General features: G+C 32.6%; 2 protein-coding genes across 4 annotated transcripts; both read left to right on the top strand.

Annotated features, from left to right (window-relative positions):
• Positions 1-2,371: 2,371 nt before the first annotated feature.
• LOC100814619 (ribonuclease J) lies at positions 2,372-11,507 on the top strand. Of its 3 annotated transcripts, none has more exons than XM_006600737.4 (17): positions 2,372-2,733; positions 3,483-3,711; positions 4,010-4,133; positions 4,841-4,897; positions 5,157-5,348; positions 5,432-5,509; positions 6,122-6,304; positions 6,385-6,465; positions 7,202-7,267; positions 7,348-7,440; positions 7,855-7,980; positions 8,351-8,464; positions 8,593-8,688; positions 8,770-8,867; positions 8,945-9,342; positions 9,829-10,292; positions 11,000-11,507. In XM_006600737.4, exons 1-17 carry the CDS (start codon positions 2,619-2,621, stop codon positions 11,096-11,098), a joined length of 2,613 nt encoding a protein of 870 aa, XP_006600800.1. In that variant the 5' UTR covers positions 2,372-2,618; the 3' UTR covers positions 11,099-11,507. The 3 variants fall into 3 exon arrangements, with proteins under 3 accessions (XP_006600800.1, XP_006600801.1, XP_014625456.1); XM_006600738.4 differs by having other exon boundaries at positions 2,374-2,733; positions 11,003-11,507; XM_014769970.3 differs by lacking the exon at positions 2,372-2,733 and having other exon boundaries at positions 3,522-3,711; positions 3,970-4,133.
• Positions 11,508-14,265: 2,758 nt separating this feature from the next.
• LOC100815506 (nucleolar protein 56) lies at positions 14,266-17,673 on the top strand. Its single transcript, XM_003549798.5, has 8 exons — positions 14,266-14,553; positions 15,213-15,427; positions 15,536-15,693; positions 15,822-16,009; positions 16,084-16,336; positions 16,562-16,710; positions 16,793-16,927; positions 17,141-17,673. The coding sequence occupies exons 1-8, from the start codon at positions 14,349-14,351 to the stop codon at positions 17,485-17,487; spliced, it is 1,650 nt and encodes a 549-aa protein (XP_003549846.1). The 5' UTR covers positions 14,266-14,348; the 3' UTR covers positions 17,488-17,673.
• Positions 17,674-19,476: the final 1,803 nt, after the last annotated feature.

Genomic DNA, 19,476 nt, shown 5'->3' with positions numbered 1-19,476 from the left:
ATTAGTTTTAAAAGTATTATTATATAAAACATAAACATATGAATTTATTCAATTAATTAAAATTCATTGATTTTAATATTTAATAAATATTATTTAAATATACAAAGGATTAAATATTATTTTAACGTTGTAAACATTTATGACGGATAGTGTTTAATTACATAAATTATAATATTTTACTTTGTTTACTTGTAAATTTTAATGATATCATTTTGACTGAAAATAATTTTTTTTTTAAAACAACTACCAGAAATCTAAATAAATAATTTAACAATTTTTTTAAAAAAATTAATATGTGGAGTTCACAATTAGTTTTTCTTTACTAAAATTATACTTTATTAGTATTATTGAAGTGAAAATTTTCTATGATATTAAAAGTTAATTCATTTATATAAGATATTGAAAATTACAGTTTAATAATTTCTTAAAATAAATAAATGCAATATAATAAATATTTTTAAACATTGATATTTTTAATATCTCTTCTAATTCAGGTTATAAGTTGTTAAACCATTTAACAGAAATCACATTATTAACTAATTTAATAATGCAAATGTTTAAAATTATGAGATTGAAATTAAATTTTCTTTATATACAAAAAGTTATATTTTTCCTTGTTAAGATGGTATTTTAAAATTATATTATATTAGTGTTTACGTGATACATTATAATTTTAAAATTTATTAATTATATAATGTATTAAAAGGCTAAGTGAAGGATTGTACTGTGTGAATGTGTTGTGTGGAGGGAAAAGACAATGATTTCAGTGTGTCATAGTGAGAAAAATTAATGTTGGCAAAAAAATGTGAGAGAAAAACAAAATATAAGATGAATGAGAAGGTGAACTCTATTGGATTACAATTGTGTAATTTTGTAAAAAAAATTTAACTTATTTGATAAAAAAAATACATGAACTATTATAAATTTTTGATACATTCTTTCATTTTCATAAATAAATTAAATTTATGTAATTTTATTTTCAAACCTAAATTATATGGATTTGATGAATTATGAATTAGTTTATGTTAGATCAATCTAACACAAATAATTACGGTATATTTTAAATTTTCCCTTCCTACAGATAAACACATACCCACCTTAAAAAATTTTGTTGGACCCATCACCCTCCATTAGTGACTCCGATACCGGATGAACAATAATTACATTAGATTCAAGCAATAAAATAATAATTAAAAAATAAATATTATATTTTAAACCTTTCTTCTTCCCCAAAGGACTCTCAATAACCCCTCCCCCAAATTGAAACCTTTTCATCCCTTTCCATCATTTTTCAACAAGTGATTTTGTAATGCACCGAAACATAAGACCACGACTGCTACTGCATCTCTATTTTTCGACGATTAATCATTTCGGAGAGAACCCCCTCCACTTTCCACCCCAACAACTACACTTATATCCCTAACAATGACGACATCAGAAACCACAATTTTGATGACGACAAGAAACAGAAGAGGAACAAGGAGAAGCCCATAGTGCTGGATTCCATTTTCACAATCAAAGCTTCAGAGGAATCAAATAAGAAGAAACACGATTCTGACAAAGAAAGATACTCTAATTTGAGCAAAGAATAAACTAGGATGAGGAATAAGAAAAAGGACAAAGTTACACGTAATTTGTCCAAGTACCTTTGAAAACTTAAGAACAAAGCTATGTTCTTGGAAAAAATCACAAGTCAGAACAGCAATGGATAAATCTATACAATTATTAATAAAAACAAGTCACACCCCTTGCTTGAAAAGATTATCTCTTAAAGTATGAGGATTGCCATTAAATATAATTAACACTTAAATCCTTTAATTTAAATGTATTTTTGGAATATAATTTACTTTTAAAAAATATAATTTAAATTTATGATTATTAATTAATTAAAATTAACTAATTTTATTAATTTTAAACCATTCATCTGATCCAATCTTTCTAATTTATTATTTTTATTTTATTCGTTTGTTTTCTCGATTGTATTTTTTTTAATACTAATATTCACAATATTGTATCAAATAAATATAATCGGATTGTGAATAAATTGATCAATTTACTCACGTGAAATAGGCTTTATTAAAAGGTAAGTAATTCAATTATATATAATAATGTATAACATAGTAGATAAAGAGGTGGTATACCATTTTTTTTTAGAATTTTTTTTTTGTTTTATCTGTTCATTTGTATGTTGAGAATCAATTCGTTATTTTCTAAATTGTATTGGGGTTGCTAACTCAATGGTAGAGTACTCGGCTGGAAAATTTTGTTAAACAATGTTGTTTCGTTTAAGCACCTACACTGAAGATGCTATTAGGGATTTACCGGATGATTATTGAATTTAACTATTTAAGTATTTTGCCTTACCACACGTGTGCTCCAAAAATATTTTGCAAGACACGTTCGATAAGGTGTCGCCAAGTTGGGGAAAAGAACCATAGTGATAAGAAAGATATTTCCGTAGTCACCTGAGTGACTCTCTTTCCCGCTTCCAACTCTAGTTGGAGAAACAACAGCAGCAGCAGTAGCAGCTCCTTGCAACCCCCCCAACGCCTCTCAACATTATTAGGGTTTTTCTTTTTCAGCTATTAAAGTTGCACTCTCTCTTCTCTTAACAAAGAATGGCCACTTGCACTTCTCTGTCTCTTTGTCCTCACACTTTCTGTTGCCGCCACCGCCCTCACCCTACTCGCCGTTCCCTTGCGTCGTGCTCTCTCTCCCCTTCTTCCCTCCCAGGTAATTCGTTTTATCCATTTCCTTTTCTTCTTCAACAAACTTGGATTAAATGAACGCGACTCTGTTGTGTAATTTTTTAGTTATGGTTTAACCGTTTGGAGCCGGATATGATATTTCCTATTTTTATTATTGAGTTTGCGTTCCTCAGATAGTTTTTAACTAGGATTTCTAATGTATGAAATGAGAGTTTCAAAGACACCAAAGTCTAATATTATTAGCACTTTTGGAAGGGGTTCTGTTTTGGTTATGAGTTATGACTTACGAGTTCGGTTTTGAGTCTTTGAGGTGAGTGAGCCTTGCATCAAGAACGAATTCTACTGTGCGTCACTCTGTGTAGACGTGGCTTCAATTATTTTAGCTGTGTGCTTGGATGAGTGTTGGTAAAATTGATTTTGCATAATCGATTTTGGTTAAAATTGATTTTGAAGTGATGTGATTTATGTTTGGATGTTTTTATTATAAAAGCAAATTAGTAGTAAAATTCAGTGTAATTTTTTTCATCCGACGCAAAAGCTACCTAAAGTTGCTTAGTTCAAAAACAATTCCTCATTATGGAAACAAATATGTGAAAATATACCTAAAATCATTTTAACTAGTATTTCAATGCAATTTTGGAGAATCCAACGTGAAACTAAACACGCACAGTGAAGCACTTAGTCTTTTTTTTTTTGTTTCAACTGTAACTTTTTATGTGTGGTTATTTATTCTTTGGAGTAGTTTTGTTTATACCGCTTGCTTGTTTTGTGTAGATACGGATGGACCTAAAGTACTGCGTAAAAGATCTAGAAGAATAGAAGGTCCTAGAAAAAGCATGGAAGACTCTGTTCAATGCAAGATGGAAGAATTCTACGAAGGACAGGATGGGCCACCCCTCAGAGTTCTTCCCATTGGTGGGTTGGGTGAAATTGGGATGAATTGTATGCTTGTTGGCAACTATGATCGCTATATCCTCATTGATGCTGGTATCATGTTTCCAGAGTATGTCTTACCACACCAGCCTCATCCACTTCTGTGTGTTTATTGGACATACTTGCTTGCTGAATAAGTTCGACCTCTTGTATTGGCATTTTCTTATGAAAGACTTCAAAATGCAAATACTAACCAAAGTTGGCATTGCATCCCGCAACATAATCTTTCCTATATGAAAGTCATTTAAATTTTTAAATATTTTTTGAAGTCATAAACAAATTTGCCACTGCACAATTGTTGTTTGCTCTGATTTCTTTTTCCTTATAGGTGAACTGACCTTGATTTATGCATGGATTGCATATTTCAGCTATGACGAGCTTGGAGTCCAAAAGATCATACCTGATACAACATTTATAAGAAAATGGAAGCACAAAATTGAAGCAGTTATTATAACACATGGTCATGAAGATCATATTGGTGCATTGCCTTGGGTAATGCTTTCTTCAAGGAAATGCTGGCTTAAAAAAACTCTTTTGTCAACTAGTTCTCTTTGATAGATTCCATAATATCTGTTGGTGTATTTGTAATGAGATATAATGCCCTGTGTTTGATGCATAATGCCATAATAAACTGAGACTGAACTTTAAGAAGCACCCTTAGTTTCCTGAATGAATCAATATCTGGTGCCATTGCTGCTATGACAATTAAAAGGTAATGCAATGGGCTTCAAGAATGACATACGACTGTTCAATAAATTGGTTCTCTAATTAGTGGTTTTCAGTTTGTAACAGGTTTAAGGACTAACTGGGGGTCATCAACACATATGTTGACCATTTGTAGTGTACTCTTTTACTATCGTTGACATATCCCTAATGTAATAGTTGAGTGTACTTTCTTTTGCTATGTGTGGCTGTATTCCTTGGTCGTAAGACTGGCAGAAGTTTTAAACAGTCGTGTGTACAAATCTTTTGTGGAATAGGATTGTTTCAGTGCTCCATGTTTTTATTTCTTCTAGAAGCTAATAAGTTATTTTTTAATGTAAAAGTATTTTGATCTTACTGTATATTTTCTAGTACTCTTTTTTTCCCTCTACCATTTAATCTAATTCATTATTCTTTTATTTTAAAACAAATGTGTTTTGTCATTTCCTTACATGAGTTACGTCTACTCTTTATTTAACTTTGACTTGGTCCATCAGGTCATTCCAGCATTAGATTCTCATACACCAATTTTTGCATCATCCTTTACAATGGAGGTAAGAATAAGTCTTTTTATAGTCTTATTACTTTGTTGGCAACATGCTGCTTTTCATAAGTTTTGTCATGTGAATCAACAATAGTGTTTCATAAGAAGTGATAGGAGTTAGATGTTAGTGTTATAACATATTTTGAACTCGAAGTCAATTGACTAATTCTCGAACTCTTAATTTTGTGTCGCTGTATTAATATTTATTAACAAAAATTGTGGCACAGTTTAGTTGTCAAAGATTGTTGACGCTATTTTCTTCTTAACAGCTTATAAGGAAACGTTTGAAGGATCATGGTATTTTTGTTCCATCCCGACTCAAAGTATTTAGAACGAGGAAGAAGTTTATGGCTGGGCCATTTGAGGTAGAGCCTATCACAGTGACTCATTCTATTCCTGATTGCTGTGGACTAGTGCTCCGTTGTTCTGATGGTACCATTCTTCACACTGGGGATTGGAAGGTTAGTATTTTACTTTATTATTCAATGCATTGTCCCTTTCTTCTGCCTTTAATCTCCTGTTGCTCAGCAAGTTGATTCAACAGATTGATGAAACGCCATTAGATGGTAGAGTTTTTGATCGTGAAGCTCTAGAGGAACTCTCAAAAGAAGGAGTCACATTGGTGAGTCACCAGTATCTTTGAATTATTATGATGTTTCTCTGTGGTACATAAATAGTTCCTTTCATGGTGAATATGGCTCTCATGATCAGTCTTATGCTGATAGATGTGCTCGAAAGGGTGACATCTTTCTTCTTTTTTGAAGTTTCAAGTTGTAGTCTTTTCAGCAACTTGCTTAGACAGATTTATAATTTTTTCTAGGATACCAGTTGAACTACATCAACCAGAAGTTAAATTGTTTTATTAAATTTGATTATGTTTGTAAGTGGCTTTTGTTTGAACTTGGGCTTGACCCAATGTTTGACCTGACCTGACAAGGATTTTTCATGGAGATATTGTGGTGGAACTGTGGAAGTAGAGGAGGGTTTGGGTCAATAGGGAGTCACTGCATTCAAAATAGTTGTATTGTGATTAGGGTTTCATTGTTGAGTGGTTACTCCTTGTAATCTTCTTTGATTATAGTGAGTTTGATCTTTATATTTGCCAATGAATGTAGGTCTGCAATTTGTTGTGTCAGTTTGTGTGCCTGGTTATGACAATATATGTACCCTTCCCTTTTTTCTTGAATATTTACAAAGAATAGAAGCAAACAATGCTTTGGGCGTTTCTTTTCAGATGATGAGTGATTCGACAAATGTACTCTCACCTGGAAGGACAACCAGTGAATCTGTTGTGGCAGATGCATTATTAAGGAATATTTCAGCTGCTAAAGGAAGGGTTATAACGACCCAGTTTGCATCCAATATACATCGTCTTGGAAGTGTGAAAGCTGCTGCTGATTTAACTGGTAGAAAGTTGGTATGTTCATCATTCTCCCGAGCTCATATTTTAATTGATAAACAAGTGTTAGTACTATAATTTCATGATTATTCTATCAGGTATTTGTTGGCATGTCGTTAAGAACATATTTAGATGCAGCTTGGAAGGATGGAAAGTCTCCAATTGATCCATCTACTCTGGTAATAAACATTCAGATACTTCCTCTTTCATTCTGCCTAATTCATTGTATTTGATAATTGAACTTGTTTTATATACCTTATTTTTCTATAAAGTAATGTTAAGATAAGACTTAAGTGGTTTGCAGATGGAAACTGGAGGTTTGAGAATTCTAGTGCTGCCAGCTAGTATTGTATTATCAATTAGGTTAGAGGAAACTCATTGCAATTTGCTAGTAGGAAAATAACCAGTTATGAATTTTGCTTTGTTTTTAAAAGGTTTCATATGTTTCTTTATTTTTCAGTGTTTTTTGTTATCTCTTGGACCTGGTTGACTTCCCTTTATACTACTGCACCTTCAGTTAGTTTTTAATATTCTCTGCAACCTAGTTGTAGTTGTACCTTGCTTACCAACAACATGAACTTTTTAGGTTAAGTGGTTCTTTGACTTGACACATTTTTTGCTTATTATATTTATTAAGATTTCGAGATAAAATTTAAATGTAACTTTGACAAAATGTGAGTTAATATTTATTTGTCTAAATGTGTAGTTGTATCTGATTTTTTTTCCATTTATTTTAATAGTTATTTGTTGGATTTGTTTTTATTTTTTAATTTTTTTATTTCCACCTTTGGTCACTATTAGTATTTGTGTTTCTAAATTTTAGTGAGACCTCTATATCCTTGTTTTTGTTAGAGCTTCTGTAAGTCTCATACTCTCATTTGTTACCTGCTCTTGATCATTTCTAATTTTACAAAGGTGAAAGCGGAAGATATTGATGCTTATGCGCCAAAGGATTTGCTTATTGTGACAACGGGATCTCAAGTAAGTACTTTTAAGGCTGTCTAGTTCCATTGACTTACAAAAGTTTATGGCATTTCACCAAATATGTGCTATTGTGTCAGGCAGAGCCACGTGCTGCCTTAAATCTAGCATCTTTTGGAAGTAGTCATTCTTTCAAGCTGACAAAGGAAGATACTGTTTTGTATTCAGCTAAGGTATGATAACTGCATTGGGTATTTGCCTTGTTGATTTATCTAAAGCACATCTAGTATAGCTGAAGGCTTGTTTAGAAACACTTAAATTCTTTGAAATAATTGTATTCTTTTTAAAGCTATCTCAGGAAGCTGGTAAAAAAATGATTATTTCCTTAAAATATGCTATAATCTAAAATGCACAATGGACTACATTAACCTTTTGCTAATGAACCAATACCGCTATATGAACTTGCAATTTACTGTTTTTACTTTCAAATTTAAATCCATTCTTCAGCAAATTCTGATTTTTCTAGCTGACCTTTTGCTTGTGTTAGTTTCTGAAATTTTTTCTGGGTGAAGAAAAAGGATAATTATGAAAATTTCTATCTAATAATGTGTTGTAAATCTGTTCTTTGCTTTTTATATCACTGTTAGGTTATACCTGGTAACGAGTCTCGTGTTATGGAAATGCTAAACCGCATATCAGAGATTGGATCAACTATAGTTATGGGGAAGAATGAATGTCTGCACACATCTGGTCATGGGTATCGTGGAGAATTAGTAAGCTTTTGATTGCATATCGATATTTTTTTCCTTTTTGTTCATTTTTTCATGTTCTCATTATGCGACATCATCAAATCATTGATTTAGTACTAAAAATAAAAAAGAATTTGAAGAATATCCTAGATTTTTAAAGTAGATGGACATAGTTACATTTCAAAGTTTTCAATCTTTTGTGCCTTTTTTCTACCTGGGTATTAGATATTGAGATAACAAAATGTTGCATGGATAATAAGCCTTGTCAAATTAGTTACTTTGTCATGATGCATTTTCAGTTCACTATATATAAGATTTTTTTTTTTATATGTATCTTTGTGTATGGTTTTTGTCTTTGATATGGCATATTATTGAAGACAATGTATTTCTGCAGGAGGAAGTACTTAGAATTGTGAAGCCACAGCATTTTCTACCCATACATGGAGAACTCTTGTTCTTGAAGGAGCACGAATTACTTGGAAAATCAACTGGCATTCGGCACACAACTGTGAGTGATATGTTCTTATGTGATACATGAGATACTAGTAGCTTTTAGGCTTTAACAAGATTTAGATGAATATGACATATGAATTGTTTCATAAAATGTTGAAGCAACTGATGAGATTTATGCTCCAGGTTATTAAGAATGGAGAGATGCTTGGAGTTTCTCATTTGAGAAATAGAAGAGTCCTTTCTAATGGTTTTATTTCACTTGGAAAAGAGAATTTGCAGGTTGGTGTCTCCCAAAGTATTCTGCTGGTCTCTTTTTTAGAAATTTATAATTCTGAGATTCCCTCCCACTTTTTCATGCAGTTGATGTATAGTGATGGCGAGAAAGCGTTTGGTACATCAAGTGACCTCTTTATTGATGAAAGATTGAAAATTGCATTAGATGGCATCATAGTGGTTAAGTAATGTTTGATGTCCTAAATCAAGTCTAAGCAAGTATAACTTGTTTAATAACATGCTAATATTCATCTCTTTACAGCATGGAAATATTTCGCCCTCAAAATTTAGACAGTCCAGTTGAGAACACCTTAAAAGGAAAAATAAGAATTACCACCAGATGCCTGTGGCTTGACAAGGGGAAGCTGTTGGATGCTCTCCATAAAGCTGCTCATGCTGCTCTTGCAAGCTGCCCTGTAAGCTGTCCACTGGCTCATATGGAAAAAATTGTGTCTGAGATGTTGAGAAAAATGGTGAGGAAGTACAGTGGCAAACGGCCTGAAGTTATTGCCATTGCCATAGAAAATCCTGCAGCTGTTCTTGCTAATGAGATAAACACAAAGTTGTCTGGAAAATTAAATGTGGATGGGATGTCGGCATTGAGAAAAGTGGTGGATGGACATGAGAAAGAGAATCAGAGAACCGAAATGCAAATAAGAGGTAACATCAATTTACATTTGAAGAATACATATAGAATTGTGGAGGTCTGATTGGTATGCCTTTTGTTTGTTTATGTGCAATTGTGCATTTTATATAAAGGTGAGAGAATTATTATGAGAATGAATTTTTTGAATAACTCGAGTTACTCAGTTGATCTAGTAATTACAATTTTGTATTTACAAGGAGATTAATGATGATTATAATTCCCAAGTGCATGCATTGTATATTCTAGGTACAGGAATGGCCATGTACATGAATCTGAACATTAATTGCTACAGATTCCAATAGGCATTTAACTACTAATTCCAGCAATGCCAAATGCAATAAATCTCCGTAGTTTGTGCTGTATTAGTATGTGTGTCCTTTTTATTTTTTACTATATTTGGTCTATATATTAGTGAATTTTATGTTAACCGATATATTTCTTCTTCTATATTTTAATATCCTATATCTTTTTTCTCACCCTTGTTCTATTACTGGATGCAGATCGTATTGATGTAGGTGGTCTACTACCTACAAAAGACAATGCTATCTCAAGTGGAGCTGAGGATGGCTTGTCTGATGCGGAGGATCCAAATGATTATTTTAAACCATTTGTTGAATCCTCTCCAGTTGAGAAGTCAATTAAAACTAACAATGGTTATGTTCCACGAAAGGAGAAGTCATCCCCATTGAAGGATGACTGTTCTGAAGACACTGAAGAATGCAATTCTGTAAATACATCAGATTCTGAACCCAAATCTTCAAAATCAGCAAAGAGAAATAAATGGAAACATGAAGAAGTTAAGAAGCTGATTGATATGCGTGGGGAACTGAATGACAGATTTCAAGTTGTGAAGGGAAGGATGGCCCTCTGGGAAGAAATATCTCAGAATTTGTTGGCTAATGGGATCAGCAGAAGTCCTGGGCAGTGTAAATCTCTGTGGACTTCTTTGTTACAGAAATATGAGGTTTGTTTCTTCATCCGAGTGACTTGATGTTAATCTGATAAAGCAAATGATTCATCATTCCCTAGAAATAATCATCCTTAGTTTGTGGTTGTTTATGTTTAAGGAAGCCTCTACATCGGATGGTGTGGAAAGGAGAACAAAATCCATCTTCTGATTGCTGCTGGGCATTTTTAACTATAAAATTTTGTTCAACTTCTTCACACTACTCATCTCTTTACGTCCAGATAACCTATTTTGAAAAATCAACATAATTGTGCACCTGCCTGCTTTTGCATGTCAATGTGGGTATGACATTAATTTATAATTTATTTTCTATTCTGATAGTAAATATTGAATGCATGATCTGTCCTAACATTTATATCTTTGCTAGAAACTTTGATGAGTTTGTTCTACCCACTTTCTTCTACTGAATTCTCATAGACTCGTACTATCCCAAAGAATGTTTACAAAAAAATAAAAAATGAGGATTATTTCTTTCACGTGTCTCTCTTCATGTTAATTATATTGATTAATGTAGACTGTGGAGAAAGCAAGGATTTTGAGACTCCGACTGCTGTGAATAAAGTTACACCCACACATGACAGAAAAGGCTGTTGTGCATATAGCCTATAGGAATACAACTATGACGGCTTTGTGATGAACGAATAAATGCTATTAAATAAGACAACTACCTTTTCAACAATTGACATCTTTATTTATTTTTAAAGCAGGAGGTGAAGAATGAAAAGAAGAACAAGAAAAAATGGCCGTATTTTGAGGACATGGAAAGGATTCTAGCTGATAACAAGACACTAGAAACAAAATGATTATAAAGGTGATGCACCAGACAAGAAAAATTTGCAAGAGTTTTCTGCATTATGATTGGTAATATGTCTGAGCATGGTCGCTGGGAAGGTAATCCATCAGTTGCATTATTCTTGCATCTTGAACTCCTTCATTGAATATCCATAGTTTTGTGAGGAGATGGACAGCGTTAAATGCATTGACATTTTACATTAACACAAGTTAATGAGGGAGACTATGCTGGTTCAGGGGATGATTTATCCCCTTCCTCAAAAGGTAACTACCTACCCAGTGACAGCATTTTAGGGTCATTTTGATGATATTGATTGACATATTGAACAACTATTTTAATGATAGTGAAGGGTTAATATAATGTAACGAGACCAAAGTACATTTTTTCTGTTACTTATAATTAATTTCATTATTTTGTTAGTGGCGCGTTTGGTATGAAACAACGTTGCATTTTGCATATTGGCCACATACAACAGTGAAAAGTGGGTCTTAATTTGCGCCCACGTGCAAACTCGTAGGCTGTCTCATTACTCAATAGTTTTGAGGATTGTTATTTCTTCCGTTCTTAAACTTTGGTTGATTTCATTTTTCTCTCTAAAAAAACTAAGCGTTTTTTTTAATATTAAGATATAATTACATTATTTTCTAATTATTCACTTTTTTTAGATAAAATTATACACTTAATATAGACAGGACAAATTAATAAATTTTTGTTTTCACAAGATAGCTATGGTTGGCTATTGTATCATATATGCCCTGTTATTTTCACAGCATGTGCATCATACTTCGTGAGTGTTAACAACAATAAAGCATCCATTCAACTAGTCTGCAATAATGAAATCATATGATCGTTATTAATGTTGTATGCACAGGTTAAATATGAAAATTTTCATGAATGAGCATTATTTTAGCAAATGAGTATTAGGAACATATTCTTTATTTTCTCAAAAAAAAAGGAACATATTCTTTAACATATTTTCTTTAATTGATTAAAATTTATTGAGAATTACAAAATTAAGGGAAAATAATTAAATATGATGAGACTTATAATATAGTTATTTTCAATAAGCTTCAACTAAGAGACTTTGTTCATAACATTTCTCGTGCCATTACAAAGCAATAGGAGGTAGTGGAGACTCATCCTTGAAGAAACTATAAAAATGTGTAACAAATAGATGAAAGTAAACCAACGATTTTTATGAATATTATAGATAAACAATACAATCATGCATTATATCATACCTTCACAAAACAACAATTGTGGACACCATAAAGCCATTAATGATATTTATTAGTCATAATTAAAAAAATCACTTAAAAAAACTAATGACTTAAGTTCAATCTATGGGAAGTTTTTAATTTAGTTGGTTGAATAAAATATGTAAGTATAAAATATCTTATACTTGTTTTTGATTCTTACATAAAAAAAAAACCTCCCTCTTAACTCCTCTCATCCCTAAAAATTCGAGAAAAACAATTATTTTAACATATTATGAGTTGGGCTTATAATTTATATTCTTGTATTTTATGGTCGTTGCTCCTTTTGTTACCTTTACAAAATTACCCTTAACAGAAATAAGTTTCCAATATCTGCATGATGAAAACAAAATTACCCATAACAAACTTATTTCTGTTATGTATTTTGGTCTAGCTACCAAAAAGGGAAACAAAAATTTGTTTTGTATCTATTCCACATACAAAAGGTTAACATAAGTAGAAAACAAGTCAATAAAAAATACAAAATAACAAGCAAGATGAAATATTACAAAATAAGTGTACATGGTACACAAAATAAGAAATTCAAAACATGAGGTGCAAAATAAAATACAAAAACAACAAAATATCACTAGTAGGTCTTCCTCAGTTCCTCTTCTGATTTTTACATCTCGCTACACTAATAGCGCTTACAGCTTCACGCAACACTTATTGACGCTCGCACAGTATTGTGAAGGTTTACTTGGTTCAATACATAGGGGAGAGATATAGATACTTACTTCGCAATCATGAGAACCACTCAAACAACCCAAAAGCCAGAGAAAATAAAAATAAATAAATTTGGCACCTTTAGTAGAGTCATATCCTCCGATTTGTCATGTCGAATTCAGGCTAGCCACACTAAGCATACTCCTTACATTTACTAAGACCCTAAAAAAGGTCCAAGTAGCAAACTAGCATGAACATGAAACTTTTGTTAAAGATGTGCAGCCAACCAAATGTAGCTAATATGCTCTCTACATAGACGATAAGATGACCTACTCAATTTTCACATGTGTACAATATATGTCCTTCACAATGGCGAATCTTCTTGGTGATCCTCAGGACCTCCTAAATAGATGGGCCTAGTAAGCCTATGATGCAACAACAATAAGCTTCCTTGCCTCGCATTCTTGTCACCTTGTTGTTGCTCTTTATTTGCATGCTGAAGAATTAGGTGGAGCTTGCTTTGACAAAGTCACTACTAACAAAGGAATGGTGCAATGGAGTAGAAGTACGAGTGCAATAAAGGAGGAGTAAGAGAAGCGTGGGGGAGAGGGAGAGGGAGAAGGGTAGGGGAAAGGAAGGAAAGTTTTAAGTGTAAATAGTAAAATTGATAATTTAGGTGATAAATTAGTTTCTAAAAATTAAAAATACAAATTTAGTTCTTGGACAAAAAATGCAACAAATTTGTTCTACTAACAAATTTGTGAGATCATTTTGTCATTAAACTGTAATGTTCAAGATTTAATTTGACAATAAATTATATTTTTGAAATACCAATTTCATATTAAATTATAAAGTTCAAACATTAATTTGTCATTAAATTATCTATAGGATTAATTTATTTTACTTTTTACACATGCGAAATCAGTTTGTCAAGAAGGTCTCACACTTTTAATAATAATTTTGATTATTTAACCGATGTTTTAAAAAGGGAGGAGCGTAGGGAAATAACTAGAGATATTTTAATGTTTTTAAAAACTAAAAATAAAAAATGGAAAGTGAGAACCCAGAAGAGATAAAAGGGAAATAAGAATAACATGGGCCTATGGCTCAAAATATACAGCCCATTACTAATCACCAAAAGCAGCTGCTGAGTTTTGTTGGCTGACAACCCGACCCACAATCCTTCATTATCGTCCAACCCGACCCGTTTCAAACCAAACAATCATTATTTGGTTCTTTCTTAAACCCTAAACCTCGGTACCGAGTAGGCCGCTGCAAATGCCATTTTATTTTGCTCTACCTCCTCACTTCTAGGGTTCGCAGCTTGTCTCTCAAACAATGGCGCTGTTCCTTCTCTACGAATCCGCTTCGGGCTACACCCTGTTCGAGGTTCACGGCCTCGACGAAATCGGCCAGAACACCGAAGCGGTTCGGAACTCCGTTTCGGACCTCAACAGGTTCGGCAAAGTCGTTAAGCTTCGCTCCTTCAACCCTTTCACTTCCGCTCTCGATGCTCTCAAACAGTGCAACGCCGTCTCTGAAGGTAACTAAACACTCTCTCGCACTGTTATTCTCTGCGCGCTTCCATGTTACTACCAAAAGCTTTGCTTGCATGTTTTAGGTTCTATTGAAGTTGTATGCTTTAGGGATTCAATTGGTCATGATAATTACTATCTTTTCTTATTTTTGGTTGATGCTTCTTTTGTTTTTTACCGCGTTTTCTTTGCTTGCTAACATGCGTGATATCGATTAAGCATTTAGTAAGGTCTTGTTTGGATGAACTTTTTCATAAGTTCTTAAAGTAGGATGATTTGTTTGAGCTTAAAAAACAATTTTAAAATAAGTGTTTTTTTTAATAAGCAGATATGATTTGCTTCTCAAGATAAAGAGGAAACAGTTTTTTTTTTTTTAAAGTAGAAGCAGTTTAAACAAACACACTAAGAAAATAGAAAACTGCTTATTTTATTAAAATAAGTGCTTTTTTTTTCAAGAAATAAATTTAAACAAACTCACCCAAAATAAGAATGTAAAATGAACTAGCTTCTCCAACAGCTGAAGTAATAAGCTGATTTTTTTAACTTATAAGAGAAACTAAATTTATTTTACCTTTTTTATATGGAGAAGCTTATCCAAACAGGAATTAAGTCATAGTTGTGTGTCTTGTATATGTTGTTCATTTTCTTTTTTTATTTTTATGTTCAGGCATATTAACTGATGAGCTGAGGACTGTTTTGGAGACTAACTTGCCTAAAGTGAAGGAAGGTAAGAAGTCCAAGTTCAGTTTAGGTGTGTCCGATCCTAAGATTGGTTCGCAGATATCTGAAGTGACTAAGATTCCTTGCCAAAGTAACGAGTTTGTGAGTGAACTTCTTCGCGGTGTGCGGTTCCATTTTGATACGTTTGTCGGTGATCTTAAGGTTAGTGTTTCCTCATGCCTCTTTTTGTGTTTCTGTGTGCAGGATAACTGTGTCCTATTTTTATCACTAATTTATATATATATTTTTTATGCTGCTTGATTTTCACAGTCTGGAGATTTAGAAAAGGCACAACTTGGTCTGGGGCATAGTTACAGCAGAGCAAAGGTGAAGTTTAATGTTAACCGTGTTGACAACATGGTTATTCAAGCTATCTTCCTTCTTGATACACTTGACAAGGATGTTAATTCGTTCTCCATGAGAGTCAGGTAGTATGTTTCAACATTGGATGCTCAATTAATTTTAAAATTTTCATGGTCAAAATAATTTGTTCCCTTTGAGAAAATTTGTAAACTGGAAGGATTCATGTAACTTTTGGCTTGTCAATTATGTGCAGAGAGTGGTATTCATGGCACTTTCCTGAGCTGGTGAAAATTGTAAATGATAATTATCTGTATGCCAAAGTTGCAAAATTTATTGAGGATAAGGCAAAGTTGGCTGAAGACAAGATTCCAGCCTTAACTGACATAGTTGGAGATGAAGATAAAGCAAAGGAGATTGTGGAAGCTGCCAAAGCCTCCATGGGTAGAATTCTCATCTTTTTGGGTTTAACTTTTGCTTCGTTCTCTATCTGAATCTTTTTCTCTTGATGTTTTCAGGACAGGATTTGTCCCCAGTGGACTTGATCAACGTCCATCAATTTGCACAGAGGGTAATGGACCTATCTGAGTACAGAAAAAACTTGTATGATTACCTGGTTGCTAAAATGAATGATATTGCACCAAATTTGGCCTCTTTAATTGGTGAAGTTGTTGGTGCTCGTTTGATTTCCCATGCTGGTAGCCTCACAAATTTAGCTAAGTGCCCCTCTTCAACTCTTCAAATTCTTGGTGCAGAGAAGGCTTTGTTCAGGTTTTTACTCCACCTTTTGTTTTTGAAGTTTCTTAAATTTTGAAGTTCCAATTTATTCATTGAAATTTTGAAACTAAAAGTAACAGAATTTGTAATAGTGAAACTGCAAGAATTTGGCGTTTCCATTGTTTAGGTTGTTTTGTCAGGACCTCAGCTAAAATACAGACATTACTACTCCTTGTGCATTCACTGACATTTTATAATGTCTTTGCCTGCTTTATTCAGGGCATTAAAAACAAGAGGAAACACTCCCAAATATGGTTTGATATTCCACTCTTCTTTTATTGGTCGGGCATCTGCCAAAAATAAGGGTAGAATGGCTCGTTATCTTGCAAACAAATGCTCAATTGCATCACGGATTGACTGCTTTTCTGGTTTGTTTCTTGCATATTCACTTTAGCATATTTCATGGCTGTACATAGCCCTTTGTCATGATTTTGTGGTATCTTAATGCAGAAAAGGGTACTACTGTTTTTGGGCAGAAACTCCGTGAGCAAGTTGAGGAACGACTTGACTTTTATGACAAGGGAGTTGCCCCTCGCAAGAACATAGATGTCATGCAGGCTGCTATTGAAAGTGCTGAAAACAAAGGTAGGGATGAAGAGATAGCTACTGTCCCCTTTTAGTTTTCCCCAAAACACGAAAGATATAAATTTGGTTGTGAATGTAAATGAACTTATATTGGCCACTATGTTGAAACCTTTTTTTTTTTTTTTTTTGCAACATATTGGCCATTATATGTTGCAATTCCTATTATGTTTATATGTCTTGGGGTGGGAAGCTGATGTATACTAATTGTTGCAGATACAGAGATGGAAACAGAAGCACCTGCTGAAGTTTCAGGCAAGAAAACCAAAAAGAAGAAACAAAAAGCTGCTGATGCTGAAGATGACGTGGCTATAGATACAAATGGTGATGCTGTGGAGGATCATAAATCAGAGAGGAAGAAGAAAAAGAAAGAAAAGAGGAAATTGGAACAGGAGATGGAGGTTGACGATCAGGCTGAAGATGATGGTGCCAATGGAGTCACAAGTGAGCAAGAAGGAACAGCTAAAAAGAAGAATAAAAAGGATAGTAATGGAGAAGCATTCGAGGCTGGTGAAGTGTCTAAGAAGAAGAAAAAGAAATCAAAAAAGAAGGACATCGAGTAAACTATGATGTATTGCAGCTTTAACTGCCGAAATCGATTTTTTCATCTTATAGTTGTGGACAATGTTAAATTTTTATTTGCTTTGAACTTTACCTGTTGCTGCACTTGTCTAGACTTTATGTTGACTTGTCATTTGGCATACAAATTTTGTCCTAGCAATTTTCCGCATAATTTCAGCATTGGAAAAGTCTATTGCATAATGTTTTTAATATACTTTCTATTTTCTTAACTGTTTCGTTCATCACTCTGCGACAATTTAAGCAATTGAAAATAAAGTTTTATTAATAAAGGAAATATTATTGAAAAAGCTGTGAGTGTGCTTGATGATTTTATTTTACTTATTTCGAACAGATGTGTCAGGGAGTATTTGGTTTGAGGCAATATCTTGTGTTTTATTCATTTATTTATTTTCAGTCACTTCGTATTTAACCCTTGCAAATTAATAGTGAAGGGAGGTCTTGGACTGCAAGGAGTTTGTGAGCCTCAATTCAGTGTATTCTAAAATTCTAAATTCTTTCTGTAAATTTATCTAAGACATCATTAACACTACTCCGAAAAGGGTGGTGAATGCTTAGAAGTGAAACACATTTGTTAAATAGATGTGACTGAAGTCACACCCAAAGATTAATTTGACTCTTAAATTCATAGTTTCTTATTTGAACTTTTGTAAATAAAATAAAATAATTATTTTTATTTGAAACAATTCTTAATTACTATAAAATCTTTTGCGAGGAATTGGGTGGTAGTAACTAGGGGTACGGCCTGTGTTTTGCACAGTTTTTTCTAAGAAAAAAACATAGTGAGAAAAAGAAGGGAAAAAAAAGAGAGAAAAGTGAAAAAAAAATAATGATGTTACACTGTCCAATAGCTGACAAGTGGCAAGCTGATGGACACAGTTTATATATATATATATATACCAGAAATCCCAATTTACTTTATAAATGTCTGTTTAGAATTTAATTAAGAATTTTTACCGTTTCGCTCGTTGCAAAGGTTAATGTAAAAATCTTAAAAAGTCAAAAACTTCATATGTCATCAACTACTTCAAATGTCTTAGAACAACTAAAATTTATCTTGCTATTGAACTAATAATATGTTATCAACCTGTTAAGCCTTGGAATTCGAGAACCAAGGCAAGCTTCCAGAATACAGAATACAGAGGGAGGAAGAAGCTTAAGACAGTGGGGGAGGAATTTCCTTATCATTTTTTGCATATCCTTCTGTTAATACACCTCCAATATATATAGTCATATGCTTTTGCTACAAGACAAAAGCTAATTACAGAATCTCTAAGACACTAATAGAGAGCACTATAGGACTAACAGAATTACAAAAGCATAGAGCACTATTGCTCATCACAGAATAGAGCACTACTGCAGAAACCCACTAACGGAATTGGTGCCAAAATCACTAAACATAATCTTTAAGTGTTGAGTCATTATCTTCCTCTTCCTATCACAACCACTGACAAATAACTAAAGCTTAATTTTTTTTTCTTTCCTTTTACACTGTATTTGGTTTTATTTTTTTATTTTTGAGTTAATTAAATTTCTCAGTTTTAAAATTAAGTAAATTTAACCTCCACCAAAGTATTTATAAATTAAACAATTTTTTAATAAAATTCATCAATCAAAACATGGAATTTCACTTAACATAAGTAAAATCTAAAAAAACACTCTTTAATCTTATCTTGTAAAACATTTCAATTTTCATTAACATTTTACTAAAATTCTTATAGAATTACTTATACAATTTTAAAATTATTTTCCAACGCAAATTTATCATAAAATTTGAAAGTTTTAAGTAAAAAATTGACAAAACGACTAAATTTAGTTAAATTTAAAAATAAAAAAACTTAATCAACTCAATTTTTTATATAAAAACTAAAAAATTGCATAATTTAATTTTTAAAAAAAAATCAAAAATACAATTAAACCAACTACTATTCATTTAACTGTTGTATGAAAAGTATACAATTTCTGTGGGTAAA

The sequence above is a fragment of the Glycine max genome, chromosome 17 (genome assembly GCF_000004515.6).
Source record: "Glycine max cultivar Williams 82 chromosome 17, Glycine_max_v4.0, whole genome shotgun sequence".
Classification (NCBI taxonomy): domain Eukaryota; kingdom Viridiplantae; phylum Streptophyta; class Magnoliopsida; order Fabales; family Fabaceae; genus Glycine; species Glycine max.
The sequence above is the reverse complement of the archived record's forward strand: the minus strand, read 5'-3'. Positions and strand labels throughout refer to the sequence as shown.